This window comes from Rhinatrema bivittatum, chromosome 3 (assembly GCF_901001135.1).
Source record: "Rhinatrema bivittatum chromosome 3, aRhiBiv1.1, whole genome shotgun sequence".
Classification (NCBI taxonomy): Eukaryota; Metazoa; Chordata; class Amphibia; order Gymnophiona; family Rhinatrematidae; genus Rhinatrema; species Rhinatrema bivittatum.
The window spans coordinates 269,589,234-269,616,647 of NC_042617.1; the positions used below are offsets into that span (position 1 = coordinate 269,589,234).

A 27,414-nucleotide genomic window follows, 5' to 3' on the forward strand; every position below is an offset into this window, starting at 1 on the left:
GGACATCAGGAATGTGGAACATGGTTACTCAGGACACGGAACATTAGGACATCTGGACATGGAACATCTGGACATCAGGACATCAGGAGAACTGGACATCTGGAACATCAGGAACACGGAACAGGCGACGAGGGAGGTCTGACGAGGGACGAGACCAGGAATATCAAGGTGACAAAGTTCAGGAACACGAAGAACATGGAACAAAGATCCATCAAGGCACAGGAAGACCACAGAGGACCTGGATCAGGAAGAAGACCACAGACGCTGTGAAGACCGGATCCGAAGGCACTGAGGAACTGAGGCTAGGCCCTTTTATAGGACTGGCCCGGTGAAGACTGCTGACATCATTGCTGAGGGGCCTTGGGGCTTTTCCCGCCGCTGGCCTTTTAAATGAAGAGGCGAGTCGCACGCCCGCACCTAGGAGGAAGCCAAGAAGTAAGAGTCTGCAGCGCCGTCCCTGCCACATGGGAAACCAGGTGGAAGGCAGAATCAGCGTCAGCAGCCCTGCCACAAGAACAGTTCAGGCGGCGGCAGCTTCCCTGCCGCTCGGGCAAGGACCCCGACAGCGGCTCCAGCCGCCACGAGTGGGAGTGGCAGCAGTCCGGACAGCGATGCTAGGCCGCAGAAGATGAAAGGCTGGCGTCGGCGTCCTGAGGAAAGGTAGGGGACTGCCTGCGGGTCCAGCCGCAGGCAGGATCCCAACAGTACCAGACAGTTAATGCATGCTAATGTCAACCGCAACATGAGAAAAAAAAAGTACGGAAGCAATTAATTCCCCCCCCCCCCTCTCACAAAGTTTTAAACTATCAGATTTGACTATTCTAAATTCTCAGTGATATCTCAAATACTAGGTCATTCCATTTGCTGATTTGTCTGCCGATCAAGGTCACAGACAGATGGATAGGCACAATCTCTCCATAAAGTGCTCTTTTCTTAATCTTCATAAACGAACACCCAGAAACTTTTTAAAAATTAGGACCAAAAGTTAACATCTTTATTAACGATGGCGAACAGTAAAAGGCGACGGGCGCGCCTTTATCACTCCTGGCCTCTATTAAGGCAAGCCTTTTTGTGGCATGCCCTCATAAATCGCACCCTTTGTTTCGCGGCGCCTTTTTTGGCACAGCTTTTTTTGCCCGACGCCCTTTACTGCTCGCCCTTACTGGAGGATACCCTGCTGATATAGTCCTAGTACTGGATTTCTCAGTAGTCTCTCACAGAAGGCAGAAATGCACTAGCCCTCTCTCCTTACCTTCACAAATGGAACACGGTTTTTATCCTCATGCACGGACAGGTTGGTCTTGGACACTGTAAAAAAAAAAAATGCCCAAATTTTAAAAGACTAAATTCAGATTACAGATCTGCTGCCTTCCTAGCACTGTTTGTATGTGACTGCCAAGCTCTTTCTGACTTAAACAGAGGACTTGATTCATCCAGGGATTTTTCTCCACAGAGCAGAAAATAGAAAAAAATACATTGAATTAATTAACTCAGAAATGGATATTATTTCTAAAATTAAATTTAATCCTGCCTCTGACTCTTCCAAAATGAATAAAGGTAGGAATCAACAGCAGAGAAAGACCCTCAGACCTTTCCATCCTGCTGTAATACCACTGGTCTCTAGCTTTACTCCTCACTTCCCCACCACTGCTAAGGAATTCTGATATTACTCCTGAGTTTACCTTCCCCACCAGTCTCATATCATGACCCTTCTTGAAATAAAACCAAAATGTTAATAAAAATAATAAAATAAACAACAGCAGACTGTGAGTGTGCAGTGCCTGTGGACTGCTTTAGAACAGAAGTGCTTGAAAGTTGAACTGGGAGACTCAGAATTCAAGGTGGCTTTTATTATACAGAAAAGCAAAAGTCCATAAGGAACTGGGCAAATATTTTTATCCCTAAGTGGACTGCACGGTAGCGCATGGTGAAAAGAATTCACTGCTGATAGGCATACCTGGAAACTCTCCAGATTTGATTTGGAGATTCAAAAATTGTAAAGGATTTGCCAGGTCTCCAGGCAAACACTGGAAAACTCTGGGTGCTGCTAGTGAAGCAGCTCACACAGGACCAGAAAAGTAAGTCACCTGTGCATGTATGGATGGGAAGGAGGCACGTCGGCCATGCAGGCAGGAAAAATAGCAGGGGGGGAGCATTGACTTTGTGGCCACAAAAAAAAGAGTCATTAGAACATAAGGACATAAGAAACATAAGAAATTGCCATGCTGGGTCAGACCAAGGGTCCATCAAGCCCAGCATCCTGTTTCCAACAGTGGCCAGTCCAGGCCACAAGAACCTGGCAAGTACCCAAACACCAAGAAGATCCCATGTTACTGATGCCAGTAATAGCAGTGGCTATTCCCTAAGTCAACTTGATTAATAGCAGTTAATGGACTTCTCCAAGAACTTATCCAAAAAATTTTAAACCCAGCTACACTAACTGCACTAGCCACATCCTTTGGCAACAAATTCCAGAGCTTAATTGTGCATTAAGTGAAAAATAATTTTCTCCGAATAGTTTTAAATGTGCTACTTGCTAACTTCATGAAGTACCCCCTAGTCCTAGTATCCGAAAGAGTAAATAACCAATTCACATCTACCCATTCTAGACTTCTCATGATTTTAAAGACCTCTATCATATCCCCCCTTGGCCATCTCTTCTCCAAGATGAACAGCCCTAACCTCTTTAGCTTTTCCTCACAGGGGAGATGTCCCATCCCCTTTATCATTTTGGTCGCCCTTCTCTGTACCATCTCCAAATGCGGTGACCAGAACTATACACGGTACTCAAGGGATGGTCTCACCATGGAGCGATATAGAGGCATTATGATATTTTCCGTTTTATTCACCATTCCCTTCCTAATAATTCCTAACATTTTGTTTGCTTTTTTGACTGCTGCAGCATACTGAGTCAACAATTTCAATGTATTATCCACTATGATGCCTAGATCTTTTTCCTGGACGTTAACTCCTAATATGGAACCTAACATAGTGTAACTACAGCATGGGTTATTTTTCTCTATATGCATCACCTTTCACTTGTCCACATTAAATTTCATCTGCCATTTGGATGCCTAATCTTCCAGTCTCGCAAGGTCCTCTTGCAATTTATCATAATCCACTTGTGTTTTAACCACTCTGAATACTTTTGAATCATCTGCAAATCTGATAACCTTACTTGTTGTATTCCTTTCCAGATCATTTATAAATATATTGAAAAGAACCAGTCCAAGTACAGAATTCTGAGGCACTCCACTGAGAAAATTGATCATTTAATCCTACTCTGTCTTTTAACCAGTTTGTAATCCACAAAAGGAAATTGCCTCCTATCCCATGACTTTTTAGTTTTCTTAGAAGCCTCTCATGAGGGACTTTGTAAAACGTTTTCTGAAAATCCAAATACACTACATCTACCGGTTCACCTTTATCCACATGTTTATTAACCCTTTCAAAAAAAATGAAGCAGATTTCTGAGGCAAAACTTCCCTTGGGTAAATCCATGTTGACTGTGTTCCATTAAACCATGTCTTTCTATATGCTCTGTTATTTTGATCTTTAGAATAGTTTCCACTATTTTTTCTGACACTGAAGTCGGCTCACTGGTCTCTAGTATCCCGGATCGCCCCTGGAGCCCATTTTAAACATTAGGGTCACACTGGCCACCCTCTAGTCTTCAGATACAATGGATGATATTAATGATAGGTTACAAATTTTAACTAAGAGTTCTAAATTTCATTTTTTAGTTCCTTCAGAAGTCTAGGATGCATACCATCTGGTCCAGGTGATTTACTACTCTTTAGCTTGTCAAACTGGCCTACTACATCTTCCAGGTTCACAGTGATTTAGTTCAGTTCATCTGACTCATCACCCTTGAAAACCACCTCTAGAACCGGTACCTCCCCAACATCCTAATTAGCACACATAGAAGCAAAGAATTAATTTAGTCTTTCTGCAATGGCCTTATCTTCCCTAAGATCCCCTTTAACACCTTGGTCATCTAAAGGTGCAACCGACTGCCTTATAGGTTTCTTGCTTTGGATATATTTTTTAAAGTTTTTATTATGAGTTTTTGCCTTTATGGCAGACTTCATTTCAAATTCTCTCTTAGCCTGTGTTATCAATGTTTTACACTTAACTTGATAATGCTTATCCTTTTTCCTATTTTCTTCAGATGCATCCTTCTTCCAATTTTTGAAGGATTTTTTTTGGATAAAATAGCCTCTTTCACCTCACCTTTTAACCATGTCGGTAATCGTTTTGCCTTCCTTCCACCTTTCTTAATATATGGAATACATCTGGACTGCACTTCTAAGACTGTATTTTTAAACAATGTTCACGCCTGTTGAACACCTTTAACCTTTGCAGCTACACATTTTGGTTTTTTTCTATTTTCCTCATTTTATCAAAGTTTCCTTTTGAAAATTTAGTGTTAGAACTGTAGATTTACGTATTGTCCCCTTCCAGTTATTAGCTCAAATTTGATCATGTTATGATCACTATTGCCAAGTGGCCCCACCACTGTTACTATTACGCTTGGGCTCCGGTCAGGAGTCGTGAACACCACCCAGCAGGGTGGCTCCAGGTGGAGAGAGACAGGAATGGCTAGAAACAGTGTCTGGTTCCAGGCTGGGTCAGGGCAGGCAGCAAGTAGCAGTGTCTGGGTCCAGGCTGGGTCAGGGCAGGCGGCAAGTAGCAGTGTCTGGGTCCAGGCTGGGTCAGGGCAGGCGGCAAGTAGCAGTGTCTGGGTCCAGGCTGGGTCAGGGCAGGCGGCAAGTAGCAGTGTCTGGGTTCAGGCTGGGTCAGGGCAGGCGGCAAGTAGCAGTGTCTGGGTCTAGGCTGGGTCAGGGCAGGCGGCAAGTAGCAGTGTCTGGGTTCAGGCTGGGTCAGGGCAAGGCAGGTCAGAAGGCCCGTAGGCCACACACACACAGAAGGCCTGTAGGCCACACACAGTAAGCAGGGCAAGGCAGGTCAGAAGGCCCGTAGGCCACACACACACAGAAGGCCCGTAGGCCACACACAGTAAGCAGGGCAAGGCAGGTCAGAAGGCCCGTAGGCCACACACACACAGAAGGCCGGTAGGCCACACACAGTAAGCAGGGCAAGGCAGGTCAGAAGGCCCGTAGGCCACACACACACAGAAGGCCCGTAGGCCACACACAATAAGCAGGGCAAGGCAGGTCAGAAGGCCCGTAGGCCACACACAGTAAGCAGGGCAAGGCAGGTCAGAAGGCCCGTAGGCCACACACACACAGAAGGCCCGTAGGCCACACACAGTAAGCAGGGCAAGGCAGGTCAGAAGGCCCGTAGGCCACACACACACAGAAGGCCCGTAGGCCACACACAATAAGCAGGGCAAGGCAGGTCAGAAGGCCCGTAGGCCACACACAGTAAGCAGGGCAAGGCAGGTCAGAAGGCCCGTAGGCCACACACACACAGAAGGCCCGTAGGCCACACACCGTAAGCAGGGCAAGGCAGAGAAGGCCCGTAGGCCACACACACACACCGAAGGCCCGTAGGCCACACACCGTAAGCAGGGCAAGGCAGGTCAGAAGGCCCGTAGGCCACACACACACAGAAGGCCTGTAGGCCACACAAGGCAAGGCAAGACAAGGCAAGGAATAAGGCCCGAAGGCCGCGCAAGGCAAGGCAAGGAATAAGGCCCGAAGGCCGCGCAAGGCAAGGCAAGGAATAAGGCCCGAAGGCCAGGCAAGGCAAGGAATAAGGCCCGAAGGCCGCGCAAGGGAAGGTCCAGGGACTAAATGCACAGCAAGCAAGGAAGGCTAGAGCAGGGAGCCCAGGCGAGCTCGATGCCGAAGCACTGAGGGAACTGTCAGGCAGGGTTATAAGAGACAGCCCAGAACATAGAGAGGAGAAGGGAGATGGACTGGGCCTGTCAGGAGATCCAGCTCTAGAGGGACCCCTGGTGGTGAGGCGGTTGCACAGCAGCCATAGCCGTAACAGTTACCTCTCTCATCAAATCCCGCATTCCACTAAGGATTAAATCTAAAATAGCTCCCTCTCTCCTTGGCTCCTGAATCAATTGCTCCATGAAGCAATCATTTATTCCATCCAGGAACTTTATGTCTCTAGCATGTCCTGATGTTACATTTACCCAGTCAATATTGGGGTAATTGAAATCTCCCATTATTACTGCACTACAAAATTGGTTAGCTTCCCTGATTTCTCTTAGCATTTCAACATCTGTCTGACCATTTTGTCCAGGTGGACGGTTAGTCTACTCCTATCACTATACTCTTACTCAACACATATGGGATTTCTACCCATATAGATTCTACTGAGCATTTAGTCTCTTGTATGATCTTTATCCTGTTCGACTCTAAGAACATAAGAAATTGCCATGCTGGGTCAGACCAAGGGTCCATCAAGCCCAGCATCCTGTTTCCAAAAGAGGCCAAACCAGGCCACAAGAACCTTTGCAAAATGGCGCCGGCCATATGGCCATATTGCCGTACGGCCGGCGCCATTTTTCATTACGGCAACACGATTTGAGTGCAGGAGGTCGTTCCCGGACCCCTGCTGGACTTTTGGCAAAAGTGGCGCGTTGGCACTTGGCAAAAGTGGTGCGATGATAGAAATGGCGCCGGCGCCATTTCTATCAACGCACCCGTGGCCCGAGAGTGGAAGATCACAACGGGACCCCCCCCCACTGGACCCCAGGTAATTTAAGACATTTTGGGGGAGTGAGGGAAGGTGAGGGATTTATTTTAAAGGGTCGGGGTGGGTTTTAGGGATGTTTTAGTGTGCCGGTTTTCCCGCCCTCTCCCGATTTACGATTTACACGATATTTTAAAAAACAAAACCGCGACGATCCGATTCCCTCCCCCCCCCAGCCGAAATCGATCGTTAAGACGATCGATCACACGATACACATCTCTACCAGGCAGTCCTTACATCCACCAGCCACCCAGCTATCTACATTTCTAATAATCAAATCACCAACTAGGATGGCCAACCTAACCCTTCCCTCCTGGGAAATAGCCCTGGGAGACTTGTCCTCAGTGTGAGAGGACAATACATCACCTGGAGGGCAGGTCCTTGCTACAGGATCACTTCCTGCTACACCAGGGTGATGTTCTCCTACTGGGAGACCTTTCTGATCCAAGGCAGCACTGGGGCTGCCAGACTGGATTTGGGACTTGGCTGCGATGCCCCTGAAGGTCTCATCAATGTTCCTCTCTGTCTGCCTCAGCTCCTCCAGATCTGCCACTGTAGCCTCCAGAGATCAGACTCGTTCTCTGAGAGCCAGGAGCTCTTTGCACCGAGTGCACATATACAATCTCTCACCGGCGGGTAAAAAATCATATATGTGACACTCAATGCAAAAGACTGGAAAACCCACCTCAGTTGCATGGGTTTGAAGGAAGAGGCTGCTGCTGTTGATGGATATAGGGCAGGGAGAGAGAATAAGGGAACATGTGCGTGAAAGTGAGAGTATGTGTATGGCAGAGAGAGAAAGAAGTGAGAGTGTAAGTATGAATAAGTGTAAGAGGGAAAGAAATGAGTGTAAGTGATCATGTGTATGTGAAAGAGTGAGATGAGTGAGAGAGCATGTGTGTGTGAGAGAGTGTGTAAGTGGTAGAATTAGAGAAGTGAGAGTAGGTGAGCATGTATGTGACAGAATGAGAGAAGCATGAGTGAACATGTGGAGCTGCCAATTTGTGATGAATCCAAGCGAAGATGTCAGCATGCCCCTCCCTAGCTGTGGGAAGTGATGGGCGTGCCAGCATGACTGTCCACTCGGCCGCTGTTGCAGCTGCTGCTCACACAAAATGGCTGCTCCCTCTTCAAGTTTTAGGAATCTACAATTTTCCTTCCAGTCAGGGAATCAATATAATTCTTTTTTTATGGGACAGGCCTGGCAGGTTCCTCCTACTCATTTTTACTTCCAGCTCAATTAGCTCCAGGGCTGGGATTTGGTGCCACGAGCCTTCATTTGCATCAACACGTAGATTTTACACCTAAGTTCATATTTCTCTCCCTCCCTTTAAGCTGACCATCATGGCAACAATCCCTAGCTGGGGGGGGGGGGGGGGGGGTGTCACACATTGCAACACTTTCTGGAGCGTGCAATCCTGGTCCCTGAGTCTGGCCAAAGCTTCCTTCCTCCGACCTGCAGGCTATGAGTGCTGCCTCTGCACCATCAAAAGCCCCAGCCAGCCCGGGAAGCAGATTCCTGGTCAGTCAAACTGCACAGTAAGACATGGTGCTTGCCACTGATGCATCAGGCCAGCTGCAATTGTTTTTCATTCTAAGCAAAGCAAAAGTCTCCTTTAAGAGGAACACAAAGAAATCAGCAAACTTACCGTCCAATAAATCTCTGATTTTATCCAGGTAAATTTCAAAGTAAGACACCTAGTGTTAGGGAGGCAGAAAGAGAATTGTGACCATTGTTTTAATGTTATGATTATGTTGTAAATCGCTTTGAGAGATGTAATCAGTAAGGCAATTAAGAAGTATTTTTTAAATAAATAAATCCACCTCACTGCTCCATAGCACAGAGACTCCGTTACTGTTTTTCAACAATATCACCAACTCACCCAGTAATAAGCAAACATGAAGCACCAAAGATCTCAAAAACAGTAAAAAAAACACCACCAAAAAGTATATACTGTATGTAGTGATCCAGAAGACTAACAAAATCTTATTCTAATTCCAAGAGTTAACCATTGCTTGAAGGGTGAACCTCAGTATTCATCTGTAACGAAGAAAAGGGGAAAAAATTATACAAGGCTGATCACAGGTCTCAAAAAGATAGCTAGTTTCATTCTTCTAATCATTTATTTGCACTTTTATATTTTCAGTGGGTATCTTTTTTTAATTGATTTTTAAATTTTTGACATTTTTTTCCGTTGCTCCTGAAGTGTTACACCTTTCTGTCTCTGAGTATCAGCTTTTTACATTTTATTTTTTCAAACCAGTAAAGGTGGAGTATGTTTATGAGATTTAAGAAGGCGGATTTTGAGAAGTCTGTGTAATTATAAGGTGCACAGATGCTTTTACCAAGCACACTTCCTGCATGCATTAAAAACACTCGTGTTCTTTGAATCTGCTGTTCACGCGGGGGAAGGGAAAATAGCAGACTTCTGAAAATGCCACATGTGCTCACTGTACTACTACCCCTGAACACTTCTGAACATGGCTGAATGAGCGTGCGCTATGAACCCCACGTGTGCTATTTATGCCACTCTCAGGAGGAATTTGAATCTGCGTGAGGCTTGAAATCTACCCATAAGTTATTATAAGAATGAAACCAGTGATCTTTTTGTGACCTGTGACAGTCTTGCACGATTGTCCCCATTTCGTTCATGATAGGTCAATGCTGAAATTCGGCCTTCAAACAGTGAATCAATCTTGTGTCTCTGTGCCGAAATTAGAATAATATTTGGTTAATTTTCTGGGTCAGATCACTCAGGCCATGCCTGACGGACTGCGCCGTCCAGGCTTTTATACATTTTTCCTGCCCCACCACCACTGGCTTTTGGGACTTCTGGTTCAGTTTCTGTAATGGGAAAAAGTCAAAACAGAGCTGGAATGGAAGTTTAAAAGAAAATCCTTAGTGGTTACCTTGATGTGGAACTCCAGGTTCTCATCCATGGAGTAGATATGATTGAAGATGTCCTGAGCAATCCGGGGTATGATCCCCATCAGCTGAGTGTCATGAAGCTTCCCCTGGAGAATGAAAATAATTAGTACTCAGGGACAGCAAGTGTGAGGGGACACAATGCAGATGACACAGGGACAGCAGCATTATCAGATTATAGGGAGACAATAATCTGTGCTTGTGACACAGGCACAGGTATATCAATGTACAGAGGGGCAGTAATATGTGCAAGTGACACAGAGACAGCTGTATCAGACTATAGAGAGGCAGTAATCTGTGCAGGTGACACAGGGACAGCTATATCAGTCTACAGAGAGACAGTAACCTGAACAGATGCTGCAGAGACAGGCATTTCAACCTATTAAGCAACACTCTTATAGGATCTTGGGTATCCATTAATAGAAAGAGAAGAACAGGTAGCACAGGAAGACATGAGCAAGCTTCTTATTATCTATGATATTTAAAATTTTGCCAGTGCTACCAATCTGACTTACAAATTCTCTCCATTACCAACCCACTCCGACACGAAGCACCACTGGAAGCCCTTACCTCCATAGTGTGAGTTTTTCCAGAAGCCGTCTGCCCATAGGCAAAAATGGTCCCATTATACCCCGCCAGAACATCTGCAAGAAAGGAAATAGAGTGGAGGCTGAGACCTGTGCCTGGCTCTACTGTCATCTGCTTGGACCATGATGTCTTCAAGTCAAATTGCAGGATTTGTTAAAATTTGATCTGAATTCCCTTTCCGACAGCTAGACCCGCAGTGATGAGTGCATAAAAGGAGCCATCCGACGAAGGGACCTGTACGGCCTCAAAAGCTCATCTATTACCTCATCTTTAGATAAGTATTATGAGTGTCCCGAATCCAATTTTCTCCAAGATCAATATGTCTACTAAAACGCTGCACCTTTCAAGGGAAATCATCTGCACAGCTGATCTCTAATGCTTGGACTGAGCTATGCTAGCCAGATCGTGAGTGCAGTCTGAATACAGACCAGGCAACCCAGTCCATCTAACCCCCTTTCAGTTTCATTAACCACACAGTGAGATCTTAATGAGAGCCAAACGTGTCAGTTTAAGCACAACACAGCTTTCTACGCTCATTAACCATACAAAAAAATAGTCAGCAGATTCAATTTAAACTGAAATTGGGGAGAATCAAAATGGTGACGTGAGGGGGCGGACGCGCTGGCTTAAGCTCCAGAGTTACCTCGTCTTTCTATTTATTTCCTCTTTGGATCATGCCGCACACTAAAAGAAAAGGCCGGTTGAGGGTCGTAGCCTCGACTCCCCCTCAGCCAGCTATGATACAGACGAGGACAGAGGGCTTTTGCTCCGCTGCAGGACTTGCTCCGGATGTTAGCTCCGCTGTAAGTGTAGGAGTAGAGCAAACTCCTGCGCTATTGGACGAAATATCACTAAGCCCCGGAGCCCCAGCGACTCCCTCACCATCTATACATGACGCGGCTGGGAGACCGGGTGGGCCGACGGGACGGAAGGCGTCTGAAGTAGCGGCCGCCATCGAGGCAGACCCTCCAGCTAAATCTGCGTTCTGTGATTTCAGCGATGGCATGCGGACATCTACACCGCTGTTAGCAGGAACAACAACAAGCTCAGAAGCAGAGCAAATCGGACTTACCGTTAAGATGCCTGCCTTAGAAGACTCCAAGAACAGCAATGGAAATCCTCAATATGCTTCTATGGTAACTTTTTCTTATAAACCATTTTTGGTTAAACCCCCTGTCGTGACTTTGGACTCTTTGTGGAAGGCTTTATCAATGTTAGAAAGTTCTATTATTTCTTTAACAACAGTTTTGAAAGACTCTCAAAACTAATTCAATTCTCTAAAACCTGTGGTTACAACACATGCATCTAAAATGGAAGAGTTGGCATCTAAAATGTCTCAAATTCAAACTACTCAGAGTGCCTTAATATGGGGAGAATCTACAATTTCTAAAAGAGTGGAGAATTTGGAAAATTCAACTAGGTATTTGAATTTGAGAATACTGAACTTTCCAAAATGCAAATTAATTTCTCCTAGAGAACAATTCAGAAAGTATTTGCAAGAGATACTACATTTTTCACCAGATATGATACCACCTATGTCAAAGGTTTATTTTCTTCAAAACAGTATTCAACAGGGTGAAATCCCTGCTCCTACTCCTGTTTTGCCATCGAATGCAAATCCTTTACCATCTGTGAACGTGTCTGATTTTTTGGAAACATCCACTGAGGCTCAGATTGAAAACAGGGGAATTCTTCTGGTTAATTTTGTTTTCTCCACTGATTGGGACAATATCCTTAAGATATTTCTTCGAAATAGAGAATCCTTGTATTTAGGCCAGAGGGTCTGGATTTATCCAGACATTTCTAGAGCAACACAGTTACGCCGGAAAAGATTCTTGAATTTATGTCCCTGTGCATGATTGTTGGGTGCTCAAATAACTATATGGTATCCATGTAAGTGTGTAATAAAAATTGAAAATAATAGATATATTTTCTTTGAACCTTCCCAATTGGGTTTTTTTCTGGATTCCTATCAACCTTCTGGTGAAATTAACCAAGCAGTAACCGGTGATTGAATATAACCTGCACCTCCCCTCTTTACTTGTTTATTACTTTGTTAGTTAAGCATTGCTCTATTTTGTATTGATTCTCCCCAATTTCATTGTAATGCAAGATATGGTTTAATATGGAAGTAGAATTGTTAATTTTTCTGGTGATTATATGCCATTCTTGTGTTTTCCACGACATGTTATTAATGTCTATATAATTGAAATATTTCAATAAAGAAAAAATTATAAAAAAAAAATAATAATAAACTGAAATTGGACACACAGGAAAATTCTACATAGGGCTTACCCAGTAGTAATGTTTCTCTCCCATCCTCCATAAACCCCCACCTCCAAGACCATCACAGTTTACAACTAATGCGCAAAAGTTTCATCCTGGATAAGAATGGGAAGGACACTTTTCAAAGCTATTTCCTTGGGTAAAATGGCAAGGCTGAAAATAGCCTTCCTGTGCTTGGGAAAAGTATGCATCTTCTTCCCTGTAGGGCATGCATTCAGCCTGACTGCAGAGGGTATTTAAGTCATGGAAGGAAGAAGAATACAGAGACCTGGCATCATTTTCACAAGCACAGGCGCTATTTCACCCCTCTGGACGGCCTGCTCACGAGATCAGATACAAAATATGTGCACACCTTTACCACCTGTACTGGTGTACTTTACCTTAGTATTCGAAGAGAAGACACCTACAATCTGTCTTTAAAAATTGGCATAAAACAGGCATGTTAAAATCACCCATGTACTTTATAAGCAGGGGGGCTATTTGAAAATTCTGTAATGGGTTGCAGAACCTCAGGTGAGTTAATGTATCTGAATGGTGGTATATACCTGGTAGAGAACAAAGCTAGCTGGGGCCTGGGTTGCTGTATTTATAATGTAACATGTGTGGGAGGAACAGGCTAATTGGGGCCCATTGTATCTTTAGGGTAACGTGCCTGGGAGATAGGGACTGGAACACTGTATTTGTAGAGTAACATGCCTGGGAGAGACAGGCTAGTTAAGAATTGGGTCTCTTCAAGCATATTTTAACATGCCAGGAAGGGATAGATTTGTTCAGAAGCTGCATGCTGACTCCCATGGTCTATTGGGGTCCTGTGTAAAGTGATGCATCAAAGCAGCTAAAGGTTAAATTTCTGCCTCACCCATCATGTTTCATATCTCTTCAACACAAACCCTCTACCCTCTCCCCCCCAACACACACACATAGACACACACTTTTCCTCCATACCTTTCACGATCTGCAACGCACAGGCATGGTACACCTGCTCCTGGGTGGTATTGGGCGGGAAGACTCTGTCAAAGACATAAGGCTTACCCTAGACAAGGGAAGACAAGAAAACATAAAAACAGGTTTGAGTTTCAGAAAAAAGCAAGTTTGCTTACTGAAAATGGTGTTTTCCATATGTAGCAGGATGAATTAGCCATGCTGTCTGGGAGCGCCCCCTGGTGGCCCGAAGCGGGAACTTCTCTCAGAACGTTGAAAAGACATGTTCCTGCATGCCTGCGTGGCACCTACCTGCGTGACTGTCTGCATTGTCTCAGTTTGTGAGAAAGCATAGAGCAGCAGTAACCGCCAGAGAGTGAGAGCAGGCAGATAGTAGGACTGTCCAGGGAGGAGGGTGGGAACGCATGTTTAATTCATCCTGCTATCTACGGAAAACACCGTTTACATTAAGCAACTTGCTTTTTTCCCCGCAGATAAGCAGGTTGAATTAGTCATGCTGTCTGGAAGTCCCTAGCTAGGGAACAAAGCACAGCCCTCTTTTCGAGCAGGTAGTCTGTGGATGCTTGCTTCTGAGTGGAATCACCTGTGCAACATACCACTGTGATCAGTGGAGTTTTAGGAGTTGGTAGAATATCGCAGTAATTTCTGCCCCATGGACGCATTGGCAGTGGCGTGTTGATAGAAGCAGTAATGAAACGTTAAGGTATGCAAGGAAGACTATGGAGCCATCTTGAAAATGTCTTGAATTGGTACCTGATGTAAATATGCGACTGAAATAGCTACAGCGCACAATTAATGTGCCTTTACCCTTGAAGGTAGTGTCTCTGATCTGGTGGAATAACAGAAATGGATGCATTGGGTTAACCAGCTCACTAGCGTGCGTTTGGTTACTGGCAAAACTGGAACATTTGGGTTGAAGGACAGAAAGAATTGAGAATGCCTGTTGGGCATGCTAGTGCGTTTCTTGTAGTCAGCCAATGCCCCCTTGCAGTCTAATGTGTGAAGCAGAGCTTCCTGGTTGGAAGCATGAGACCATGGAAAGAAGGTCAGTAATGTTTTAGTCTGATTCAGATGGAACACCAAGACCACTTTTGGGAGGAAGGACGGGTGTGTCCAAAGAGTAACCTTGTCATGGTAGAATTGAAAATAGGGCAGTAGTGCACCAGTGCTTGAAGCTCGCTCACCCTCCGTACCAAAGTTATTGCTACTAAAAAGAGTACTTTCCATGTGAGGAACTTCAGTGAGGATGATTACTTCAGCTTAAATGGAGGGTGCATCAATGTCTCCAGGACCACATTCAAGTCCCATGGAACTGCTGGCCGTGAAACCGGAGGAAGTAGTCTCAAAGCCCCTTTCATGAAACGAGAGATGAGGGGGTGCTCGGAAATGGAGGCTCCCTGAATGGGAGGGCAATAAGCCACAATGGCACTGAGGTGTATTCTGATGGACGAAATTGCTAGTCAGACACATACAGCGAGTGAAGGTACTGAAGCAAGTGTTCTGGAGAGGAGTGAAAGGGATCCAGAGAAGTTGATATACATCAACAGCGGAATCGAGACCACTTGGCTTCATAATTTCTTCTTGTGGATGGTCTGCGTGAGGAAATGATAATATTCTATACCTCCAGTGCAATGGACAGATGGCTTAGTGTCTCCTTTTCAATCTCCATGTCGTCAAATGAAGGGATTTTTGCATGGGATGAAGAAGCATCCCTTTCTCCTGTGTGAGGAGATCCAGTCTGCAAGGGAGACAAACCGGTGGCTGCAGGGAAAGGTGCACGAAGTAGGCATACCATGGTTGCCTGGGCCATGCCGGTGCTGTGAGGATGAGATCCGATTCCTCTGCAATGCATTTCTGTAATATGCGGGCGATAAGCGGGATTGGGGAAATGCATACATCAACAACCCTCCCCCCAGTGAATCAGAAATGCATCCTGAACCACTCACCAGGGGCTGAGGTACAGGGAACAGAACTCTGACAGCTTTGCATTTCATTCAGTAGCGAAGAGATCTATGATTAGAAGTCCCCACCTGCGGAAGAGGGAGGACACTACCTCCGGATGAAGTTCCCACTTGTGGGGATGAAAGATCCTGCTGAGCCGGTCTGCTTCAGTGTTCCTTACGCCGGGCAGGTAGGTGGCTTGCAGCTGTATGGAATGAGCTAGAGCCCTGGCACTGACTCCCAGCAAAGTGGTTTGGAACCGGACCCGCCTTCCTTGTTGATGTAGAACATGGCTATCTGACTGTCTGTGTAAACCATGACTGTTTTGTGCTGGAGAAGCTGAACAAAGGCACAGATTGCATATCGAATGACTTGGAGTTCCAGCAGATTGATTTGGAATCATTTTTCTGCGGGGGACCAAAGGCCTTGGGTCTTGAAGTGTAGTACATGAGTCCTCAGCCCTTGGGGGAGCGTCCATAATTAGGATGATTTGATAGGATGGAGTCCGGGAAGGTGCACCTGAGTGAAAAATTCTAAGTCGAAGCCACCAGACCACGTTCAACATCTGGTGAGTCAGATTTATCGCCCTCAACATAGGATGGGATTGTTGGGATCACTGGGACGTCAAACCCCACTGAAGGCGGCGCATGTGAAGACATGTGTGCAGGATCACATACATCGCCGCTGCCATATGACCTAGCAAGGTGAGAACTTGACACACCATGGGATGGGGAAAGCTCTTCAAAGCCAAAGAAAGGGTCCTGAAGGTGCAATCCTGTCCTCCAGAAGGTAGGCCTTGCACAGGTGCATGTTGATGATGAAGCCTATAAACTATAGAGATTGAGATGTGTCCAGATGAGATTTCTCATAATTTATGTTGAATCCCAGCTGCTCTAAGCAAGCTATAGTCTGGAGTTGGTGAGTGTGCAGCCATTCTGGTCTTGGGGCGACGAGCAGCCAGTCATCCAGATAGGGGAAGAGCGTTATTCCTTGTTTTTGAAGGTAGGCCACAGCTACTGCTAAACATTTTGTGAACACCCTGGGCACTGAGGAGAGACCAAACAGCAGGATCTTGTATTGGTAGTGTTCGTTGTTGACTTGGAAGCAAAGGTAGCGCCAGGAAGAGGGGTGCATTAGTATGTGGACACAGGCATCTTTGAGGTCCAGTAAACACATCCAGTTGTTGGGTTGTAGAAAGTGTAGAATGGTTTTCAGGGAAGTCATCTTGAACTTCTCCCACCAAGCAAAGCGATTGAGGGCTCACAAGTCCACAATCAGGCGCAGTCCCCTACTCTTCTTGGGGATAAGGAAGTATTGGGAGTAGAACCCTTGGAGCTGTCGATGAAGTGACACATCTGGATGGCTCGCTGGCTAAGCAGCATGTGAACTTCCTGAAAAGGAGGGGAACATCCCCCACACTTTTAGAGGATGGAGCTAGATGTGGTAATGTGGGCTTGGACATGAAGTTCAGGAGGTAACTTTGCTGGATGATGTTCAGGACCCAATGGTCTATTGTGATTTGAGTCCATTCCCAGGCTTAGGAAGCTAAACGGCCACCCACTGTTCCCTGTAGCTGTAGCTGTGGCATGGCTAACTTCAAAAAGACTGATGAGGTTTTTAGCCCGCAGTTTGCGCCAACTTCTGCTGGTGCTAGGCATAGCCACAGCTCCGTTAGTGGGGTTGTTGTTGTCGTAACCTTATTGGCTGGCACAGGGGAGGCCTATATGATGAAAATGGCCTTTATGACCTCCTGGGGTAGAATGGCTTCCCGTAGGCAGAGCAGTATTGTTTCGGTTGTGTCTGCTCAGCCAGGGACATGAGCGAGGACACCACTACACTCTGCTCCATGAGTTGGGACACTGTTTCCCTGAGCTGGTCCCCAAACAAGCTGTCCCCCTTGCAGGGTAGGTGTGCAAGCTTTTCGTGAACGTTCTCAAGGATGGCACTTGCTCTCAGCCAGGCTATCCTTCAGGCTGCGATGGCTGCTACAGATGTCCTAGCTGACATGTCGAAACCCTCGTAAACTGTAGGAAGCACATGACGGCGCCCTTCATCCATGTCAGTGATGCCCCGACTCTGGAGTCTATCATCTGTTCCCTAGTCTTCCTCTGACTTCAGGGTGTGAAGGTATTCGTAGAGATACTTAGTAATGTAAAATTGGTGTTGCTGTATTTTTGTATTTAGCATTGATCCCTGGAACACCTTTTTACCAAAGTCATCCAGATAACAGCTGTCTTTGCCTGGAGGGTTGTTAGAATACAGTCTGGCCTTTCTAGCCTGTTTCATGGCAGATTCTATCACTACGGACCCGTGTGATAACTGGACTGGGCTGTAGTGGGTAGACTTCCGCATTCTAAACTTGAGATCTGTTTTCTTAGAGGGGGCAGGCTGTGAGAATGGAGACTTCCATGCCCTGTCCATAACCGTATCCAGGACTAAATGCGAGGATAGGGCTGTGGGTTCCGACAGAATGTCAAAAATCTTGAGCAAGCCATGGACCTCAGCCCTAGGGTCCGGTAGCTTCTTGGTTTCCAGGTTGAGGAGGGTACTCACCTTTCCTATAAACCTGGAGTAGGAGAGATCTTCCGGTGATGACATAGGCTCCGGAGGGACTTCTGGGGGATCCGAGGGTATTCCCGTCAAAGATCCAGGAAAGGGCGGGGAGGAATATACCATCTCCTCCGTCAGCTGGGGGGGGGGGGGGGGTCAGTGGTTTGACCTCCACCTCTGGTTGTATCAGATCATTGGTTTCCCTCTGCAGGGAAAAAGTAGGAGAGTATTCTGAGCTCACAGAATATGGACTAGATGGGGGCTGCGGAATCTGGGAGGACACCACAGTATTCAAAAAAGCCTGTAGAAGTCCAGTGATCTTGGACATCGATTGTGTAGCTGCAGTGTGAAGCGATGGTGTCCTAGGTGTGCTCTTTTTCTTCCTCTTAGCCGGAGGAGGTTCCCTGCTGTCATCTCTAGGTAAATTAGGTATTCTAACCTGGTCTATAAAACGATCCAAGTGACTCATGTCACGGGTATTATTATCTAAGGGCACCCAGTCCTGAAGTCTTTTCTGGTTCCGGGCAGCTGCATGCTCATCCGAAGCCAAAGAATAAGAGCGACCTAAAGTGCGTGGAGAGTCCACTTCTGAAGCCCCTGAAATTTCCATATCGGAAAAGGTGAAGCGTGCCAGTGAAGCTTGAGGACAGTGCACGGTTTTGCTCCCTACGTTGTGTAACACGGGGTGCTGTTGAGTCTGGTGCGTCGAAGAGGAACGGTGGGATTTTGACCTGACTTTGCCCTGCGTCAGAGTTGGGCCCAGCAGTGGATGAGTCGACCGCTTCGGCCCCACTTGTGCTGTATGTGTCATTGGCTTGGGGGCGCGCTTCGGACACAGGGTCCAATGCCACAACCTTGTGCTTCGGCCGACACTCTGCTTCAGGTTTGTGCCGCACTGTTTGATGCGTCGTCGTCGGCATTTCAACTCCATGACTGTCTTTGGACAGGGGAGCCACAGGCGCCGCATCCGACGCAGGCAGGGGGACTCGTGGCTCAGCCTCCGAGGCCACTTTGGTGTGGCTTGATCCCTTTTCCCCGGTCCAGTCTTTCAGGAATTTGGCCCTGAGTGACTTACTGGTTGAGGGCTGTAAAGAGGACGCTCTTTTTTGCCCATCTGGCCTCCTTGGCTGCCGACCTGCAGAAGAGTGGGTCGACCCCTGGGAGGGGGCATACGAGCCCGAAGCTTCTGAGTTCCTGAGGTTGGCCAGTTTAGTGGCCCGCTGACACTGGGCCTGAGGAGACATCCTGCCACAGTCCCGGCAGGATGCCTGATCATGGTCCAGCCCGAGGCAGATGTAGCAAATGTTATGTCCATCGGTAATGGACATAATTTTGCCACACTGGCAAAACTTAAACCCCAGGGCTTTAGTGGCCATGGCAGCACTAAAAAGTGCTTTTGTGGATTCGCGTAGGCGAAGAGAGAGAGACAAAAAAAAGGGAGAAACTGAAGAGAGGTGAGAGAGAGAAGAACCCGCGATCGTTTGCTGCGCGGGAAAGCAAAAACTGAGGCGATGCAGGCAGTCACGCGGGAAGGTACCACGCAGGCGTGCAGGAGCATGTCTTTTCAACATTCTGAGAGAAGTTCCGCATCCGGCCACCAGAGGGCGCTCCCAGACAGCATGGCTAATTCAGCCTGCTTACCTGCGGGGGAAAATTACTCAAATGAACTTTTTTCCAGTGAACTTATCAGCAAGTAATAACAACTAGAAATACAAATCTGTGCTTTTCTTTCCTTTTCAGGTAAAACTCTAGTTCCAGTCATCAATTTGAGGTTCACAACACAAAGATGAGAGGGCTAGCAGCTGCCCTGGAGTCTTTGCTGGACCACTGTCCAACCAATGGCGGGCAGAGGGCATGCACAGCCATAGATCCAACATCTTCCCAAGCTTCTCTGCGGTGCAGCAGCTCTCCCAGACAAGCAGGAGATTCAGTGCATCGGGAATCCAAAGCAGGAGGCTAACCAAAGAAGCAGATGCAATTTCTGCAGGGAAACCTCTTGTCGTCATAATAGGGCATGCTATGAAGAGAGACCACCATCTAGTTTCTGCCAGCATGCACGTAACCATGTCTTTGAAAACTAACTCTTGCTGAATTCCATGGTGTTGTGTTTTCATAGGTTTAAAAAAAAATTACAGGACATGAATCTTTGTGTTTATCTCATTCCTCCTTGAATTCCAATTCTCCTCTCTTTCCTCCTATGCTTATTTAGGTCCTTCACTCTCATTTCACAGGGCTTATGGGCCTGGTCCTGCATCATTTTGGTAGCCCTTCTTTGTACTGCCTCTGCTGTATATCCTTCAGGCGGTACAGAGAAGGGTACACCAGTGATTGGTGGGGCATGACCTGGAGTATTGTGTCCAATTCTGAGCTAATCCTTCCCAAAGGATATAGAATAGAGACAGTATAGAAATAATTCTTAATCTGACATTGTATTCTATATTTCTATGGGGTCAGAAAAGTATATTCTCGTGCCTCTGGGAAAGATCTATTAGCACAGGTCCAGTGATGGAGGTGTCTACGATGCTGAAAACAGCCTCATAGATGCACCAGGCTCCCTGAGAATCCCAGAGCACTATCCTTTCATCAAAATGCGGGGAGAAAGTGACAGATTATTACAGTGACAAAGTGTGACAATAGGATCACAAGTTCAGTCCCTGCTCTGATCTAGAAATACTTGGTAAAGAGCAGCTTTATTTTGGAGCCATAAGCAAAACATTGGCTGTACCAATGGAAAATGTGTTTCTTTTTAGTATTATGCAGGCCTATTTACTAAAGGACTCCTTCCATTTTGTGTCTATGGAAAAATGCTTAGTAAATAAGGCATGCCATTAAGACAGTAATCCTACAGTCTTGGGATATTGCAAACTTCTGAATAGTCTGAAATTCTTAAATGTAACCCCTGTAAGGGCACCCTCTGATGCTGTTTTAGACTCCATGCCAATGCACATTAATCTTGCACTGCTACACCCTCTGATATTCCAAAATTGAGATCCCCCTACAAACACACAAACAGCTCTGCCAATGCACCTTAATCTTGCAAAATCACCTGCTATTCCAGTACTGAGACCCCCTAATATTTCAGTACTGAGATCCACATATGCACATACACACAGCTCTGCTACTGCATCTCAGTTCTGCTCTGCAGCACCCTCTGCTATTCCAATGCAGAGACTCACAGACACGGCTATTATTACTATTAGGCAGATATATAGTGCTACAAGGTATACACAGTGCTGTACAGATACATGATCTGCCATTGACCCTCAGCCCAGCTCTGCAACACCACCTGCTATTCCAGTATTGAGATCCTCACACACAACTCTACAAATACACCTTAATTGTGCTCTGCAACATGCCTCACTGGTCCAGTACTAAGATCCCCATACACAACTCTGCCACTTCGCCTCCATCCTATATTGCAGCATCCCCTACTTTTCCAAAACTGGGACCCAAACACATCTCTGCTAATGTACCTCAGTCCTGCCCAGCAGCACCCCTTCCTATTTCACTATATGCCCCTGAATACATCATTATTTAGATTATGTATTCACTTTACTGCACTCATACAAAGTGCATTCAGTCACACTCTACTCCAGAAGTGCACACCACATTTACATGCAACTATATTTAAATATCAATTAAACAGACAGTCAACTATACCATAAATAATCCATTTGGAGGAACCAAGCTTCCAGCAATTACAGACAAACACTAGAAAATTGATCTGGCGCTGATTTTACATACCCTATACTATTTTAGCCAGGTGCATACTGGGCTTTTTCCTTGAAACTGCATTACATTCTGTGACCTTTTGGGTAAGTACCAGGGACTTCCTGGCAATAACAAACTCTGCTTCCAGATCTTTCCTAGCATGCTCAGTTCTTTGTAAGAGAAAATAGTCATCTTGAGAGTGATTATTTTCAGGGGTCCATGTGCTCTGCATGGGTTATATCTGGGCCTGCCACAGTAATGAAGGTCGACAGATTCTCTATTATCCTCCCCATATACAGAAAACATACTGAAGATGTACTGAGCATCTGAAATTGACTCTCTCTTGTTGAGAGAGAATAGGCAGACAGACAGGTGGCAAGGAGCAACAGCAGAAAATGACCAATTATTTCTGAAAGAGCTATTAGGAGACGGAAAATTGGAGTCTACCTTCTGTTATAGTATTGTCATGGGTTCTTTTTCACAGATAGTGTGTGTGTGTGTGGGTGGGTGTATTTGTGTGTGTGTGTGTGTGTGCAATTGTGCATGTGTGGCAGTAACTACATAGGTGTATCTGAATATGTGAATCACTTACCACAGGTCTGTCACTGTGTAGATATTCAGGTATGTAACCATGCTACTATGGATGTGTGAGTAATTTTCTATGTCCCCGATATGCAGGAAATAGTGCAACTTGCCTAAGGTCACACAGACAGTGAGTAGCAGAATCAGGATCGGCATTGAGACAGGAAAATAAAGTGGTGTGCTCAAGATCACACAGAGAGTCAATGGCAGAGCCGGGGATTAGGCCTGAGAAACAGGAAAATAAAGTGACATGCTCAAGGTCAACAGCAGAGTCAGTGGCAGAACCGGAGATTAGAATTGATACACAGGAAAGTAAAGTGTCGTGTTCAAGGTCACACAGAGTCAGTGGCAGAGCTAGAAATTAGAACTGATATACAGGAAAATACAGTGGCCTACTCAAGATCACACAGAGGATCAGTAGCAGAGCTAGGGATTAGAACTGCACAGCAAAGAGATATAATGACCCCCCAAGGTCACACACAGAGACCGTGACAGAGTCAAGATAAGAACTGAGTGACAAGGAGATAAAAGGGGGCAAATTTCAATAAGCCACATAGTGGTAAAGATCACAAAGAGTTTTCTACCTGTGCACTTCAGCTAATTTTCAAAGGCAAATGACCCAGGTAGTTTATCTTTGAGAACTGGCTAAAGGCAGATGGATACACACATTCCTACGGCCTTTTCCCCTACTATTAGTGTGACTGGGGCTCTGGGGGAGAACCTGTACATGTATAATTAAAAATTCAATGTTACATATTGACTATAGGCAGCTGCTCGGCATGAGGACAATTTCAAACCCACGGATCTAGGTGTCTATGTCCAGGTACGTTTCTTTTTATGAATTAGCTAGTGTAGATGTGCATGCCAAAGCACCCACATATTCTGGAAAAAGGGAGAGTGGGTGTGTGGAGAGGAAATAGTATGTGTACTTTTGAAAATCCCCTGTACCCATTTACTTCTCCTGATATAAACACCCCCCAGAATAGGGTAGCCAACTTTTCCATGAACCATGGACACCCCAGTAAACTTCATGCTTTGGGAGGGGAAGCGGGGAAGGGGGCAGGGGGCAGGGGGGAGGAGGTTACAGACTACTGGTAGTTGTCGATCTGCTCACTACTTGGCCTTCAAGCGCCTCCCCTCAATATACTTTGTTTTATAAAATGTTATTTCAACTATCCTCATAAAGTCATCAATCACAGCCGCTCTCATGCAATTTTGCTCTATATCACAATTAAAGCCTAATACACACCCACCTCCATAGTTCCCCATAAACACACAGCCTCCTCTCTTATACACGCACAGGCTCCCAAACCCACATCCTCCTCTCTCAGACTAACAGGCCGATACAGTACAGTGCACTCGGCTGAGCACTATGTTTAACACCTGTTTGGGTGCACGTTTTCCATGCGCTATTACCCCTTTTCTGTACACCCTCCGACTTAATATCATAGCGATATTAAGTCGGAGGCACAAAAAAAAAATATACAAATACAATTTTGCAGGCGTCCATTTTCTGAACCCGTGGCTGTCAGCAGGTTCGAAAACCGACGTCGGTAAAATTAAGCGTCGGTTGTCGGACCTGCTGACAGCCGACTCTTCCGCTAATAAGGAGGCACTAGGGATGCGCTATTGACCCTAGCGCCTCCTTATTAGCACCCGGCCTAATTTAAATACAGAATCGAGCACAGGAGAGGTGCCTGGGCGGCCACTGGGAGAGCAGGCGCTCAACTCGGAGTGCCGGCTCTCCCGCACCTTTTATTAAATCGGCCTGATAGATGGTCCACTCTCCCTTTCCTCAAAACTTTCCCAGTCTTTCATCTGTGACTCCCTTGTGCCACCTATCTTTCAATATGCCCTCCCCCTCCTCTGTGAACTCCGCTCTTGTGCTGCCCTTCTGTCTCTAGTCCCCTTCCTCCCCATGCTCGTCTTTCTCTCCCCCTTCTTCCCTCCTGTCTCCCTCTCCTCTGCAGTGCCTCCTCCTGTGTCCCCCTGTCTTCTTTGTACCTCTTCTGTCTCTTCCTTCCCTTCCCCCATCAATGTATCCTGCCTTCCCTCATACTCCCGTTGTATATCTCCCCTTCCCTGTGACCTTCCTTCCTTCCTTCCATACCCCTTCTCTATCTCTTTCCTCCCTTGCTCCCCATGTGTCTATCTCACTTTCCCTCCCCTTTTCTGTGTCCCCTCTGTCTCTCCCCTTTCCCTGTCCTGTGACTCTGACTGTCTCTTTCTCCACCTTCCCCTCCTCTGTGACTGCATCCCTGGAATGGCTGCTGCAGCCCCCTCTCTCTGGTCTTGACCCAGCACTCAGTGAGGGAGGGGGAGGGACCCAGAGGGCACTTCTGCAGAGATCTGTAGAGCCACTGGGAACTGAGGGCTGTGCTATACCCCGCCTCTTCTCTCCATCCCATCCAATCACAACACAGGAACGGAGGCAAGGGGGCGGGGACACAGCCCAGCCCTCAGCTCTGTCTTTCCTGTAACCAGGAAGCTGTAGGAAAGAGGAGACTCTTGCAAAAACCGGATTTTCAGTGTCCGGTCAGTACTTCTGACCGGACACTGTACAGCACAGCTGTCTGGTCCAGAACCAGCCAGTTGGCAACCCTACCCCAGAAATGCCACTTTATAACTTGGCTAACAGTGCGTGCACTGCTCAAGCCTGCATGCCCTTTCAGCCGGGCCATGTTACCTGCGTAAATCAGTTTTGACCTGAATAACTGATTTTGCAAATTGTGCTGCAAGTGACCTTCCCAAGGTCACATAGTGAGTTGCTGGTATAAGACAGCCTTAACTTGCCCGGAGGTGCACACATGCCACCTCTGCCTCTGGGTTTCAGCATGTCGGGCCCTGTGTTTGTGTGTGTGTGTGTGTGTATGTGTGTGGTGAGTGGAGTGTATTCTGAAGTTGCCTCCTCCAGTAATGCAGAGCCCAGAACTCAGCAGTATTGCAGCATGAGCAATGCAGGTTTATAATTAGGTGTTCAATCTTCCAAGTTCTATTCTAAAGCAATGGCTCCGGTGGGAGTTGGCAGGTTTTAAGTAACCATGGATCCACAAACTGAAAACTCTAGAGAGTATGAGATTCAGAGAGAGACAGAGGATAGAGACAGAAAAGGAAGTCTAGACAGAAAAAGAGAGACAGAGGGAGAGAGACACATATGCACATGCATATTTTTGTGTAGGGGGATTTGTTTTCCATTAAATCAAATTTCTATGTATATTTTATCCACTGGTTTTCCCCTGCCTGCTCCTCTCCTCAGCAGTATCCTGAAACCGTTTCTTTTCCTTCTACCTTCAAACTCTAATATTCCTAGGGAAACTGTTAACTCCTAAATGAACATAAAGGGGGGGTGGGGGGAGGGGATGTAATCCCAGCAAAGCTCAGTTTCCCGGCTCAGCGGTGTTTGTGCCAGCATGAGTGGGCAACAAGAGAGTGGTAGTCCCCCGCCTACCTCCCCCACCCCAAGGGAGATTGTGAGAGCTTTCCAGCTCACAAACAGCAAAGGCGCCAGCTACTGCTCTTACGGTAAAAGCCATTAGTTCTGACAGGCTGGCTGGTCTCTCACACGGCCTTTCTCCGAAGCCTGCATCTCAGAGCAGTTTAAAGGTTTTTTCCACTGGCAAAATGAGAAAACAAGGCAAAGAAAGATGACACAGAAAAATACCTTAGAAAACATCCTAGGTGTCAGAGCTAATGTAAACAACTGATACCACATCCTTATGCTGGTCTGTTGTGCAAAATAGGGAGAAAATGAGGAAGTCACTCCACAGATAGCAGCAGCCCAAAGTCATTACCCTCAGAAGGATTTTCAGTGCCCTTTGTAAAATGAGCAGCTGCGCTCAGCCCAGTTTCCAGTGAGCAGGTGTCCATATCATTAAAACCACTAGCAAAATCTGCCACTGATGTGACTAGCAGCCTTGCTCTCAGTCTCAGCAAAGAGGCAAAAAACTGAATAAGCAGCAATATTGTATTATTCTCACGAACTGCAGGTGATCCCGCCTGAGCAGGGCTGAGACACACATGAGCAGGATAATGAAGAGAGGCTTGCCCTTCTGCTGCCCGTGCTGTATCTATTCGGTGATGGGCAGTGTGTGTGTGTGAGGGAAGCTTGCCCTGCTGCTGCCTGTGCTGTATCTATTCTGTGATGGGCAGTATGTGTGTGAGGGAAGCTTGCACTGCTGCTGTCTGTGCTGTACCTGTTCTGTGGTTGAGCAGGGTGTGTGTGTGTGTGTGTGTGAGGGAGAGAGAGAGAAAGGGAATGTGTGTGCGTTTGAAAGAGGGAGTGAGCATGTGTGCGTAAGAAAGACTGAGTGGATGTGAGAGCATATGTGTGTGTGCATAAGAAAGATAATGTGTGTAAGAGCATATGTGTGTGTGTGATAGAACGCATAAGAACATATGTTTGTGTGTGTGTGTGAGAGAAAATAAGAGAGGCGAGTGTGTGTGAAAGCATATGTGTGTGAGAAAAAGGGAATGTGTGTTAGAGAGAGGGGAAGTAGTATGTATTAGAGCATATGTATATGCATGTGTGTGTGTGTGTGAGAAAGACAGAGGGAGTGTGTGTGAGAGGGAATGTATGTGCGTCTGTGCAAGAGGGAGAGAGAGAGAGAGGAAGTATATGTGTATGTGAGAGAAAGTGAGAAAGGAAGTATGTGTGAGAGCATATGTGTGTGTGAGAGAGAGGAAGTGTAGGAGAGAGCATGTGTGTGGGTGTCTATGTATAAGAGAGAGATGGAGGCTGTGTGAAAACATGTGTATTTGTGTGAGAGAGAGTGTTAGATTTCGTGGACCCTTGGGTGGTAGTGCCCCACTACCACAGGTGGATGAACTCCGTCAAAGGACAGTCAGGAATTTCACCTTTACCAACTGTCTTCCTCGCGGGTTGAACCCTTGGGTACTGACAGCTGGCAGGACTTAGGTGGGTCCCTGGGGTAGAGACAGTCAACAGCCAGCAGGTCCAGTGGACAGGCAAATTGTCGGGGCATGCAGCAGTCAGCAGATCCAGTAAGTAGGCAAATTGGGCAGGTGGCAGATCTGGTAAGCAGGCAAATGGTCGGGGCAGGCGGCAGACAGCAGATCCAATAGCAGACGAACGGTCGGGGCAGAAGGCAGACAGCAGATCTGATAAGCAGGCAAAAAGCCAGGACAGGCGGCAGAGCCAGAAGGAGACCAGGGTCAGAACCTGAACAGACAATAGAAGCAAGAACGGGGATAAC

At 46.5% G+C, this 27,414-nt stretch overlaps 1 protein-coding gene across 1 annotated transcript in view; it reads right to left on the bottom strand.

The window, feature by feature from the left end:
* Window positions 1–27,414, bottom strand: part of LOC115088557 (kinesin heavy chain-like) — a 108,148-nt gene that overhangs the window by 41,023 nt on the left and 39,711 nt on the right. The window contains exons 2-6 of the mRNA XM_029596815.1: window positions 13,421–13,508; window positions 10,172–10,245; window positions 9,586–9,690; window positions 8,325–8,373; window positions 1,253–1,308 (exon numbers count right to left, since the gene is read on the bottom strand). Of these exons, the coding sequence (XP_029452675.1) occupies window positions 1,253–1,308; window positions 8,325–8,373; window positions 9,586–9,690; window positions 10,172–10,245; window positions 13,421–13,508 (372 nt within the window). The remainder of the gene's footprint in view (window positions 1–1,252; window positions 1,309–8,324; window positions 8,374–9,585; window positions 9,691–10,171; window positions 10,246–13,420; window positions 13,509–27,414) is intronic.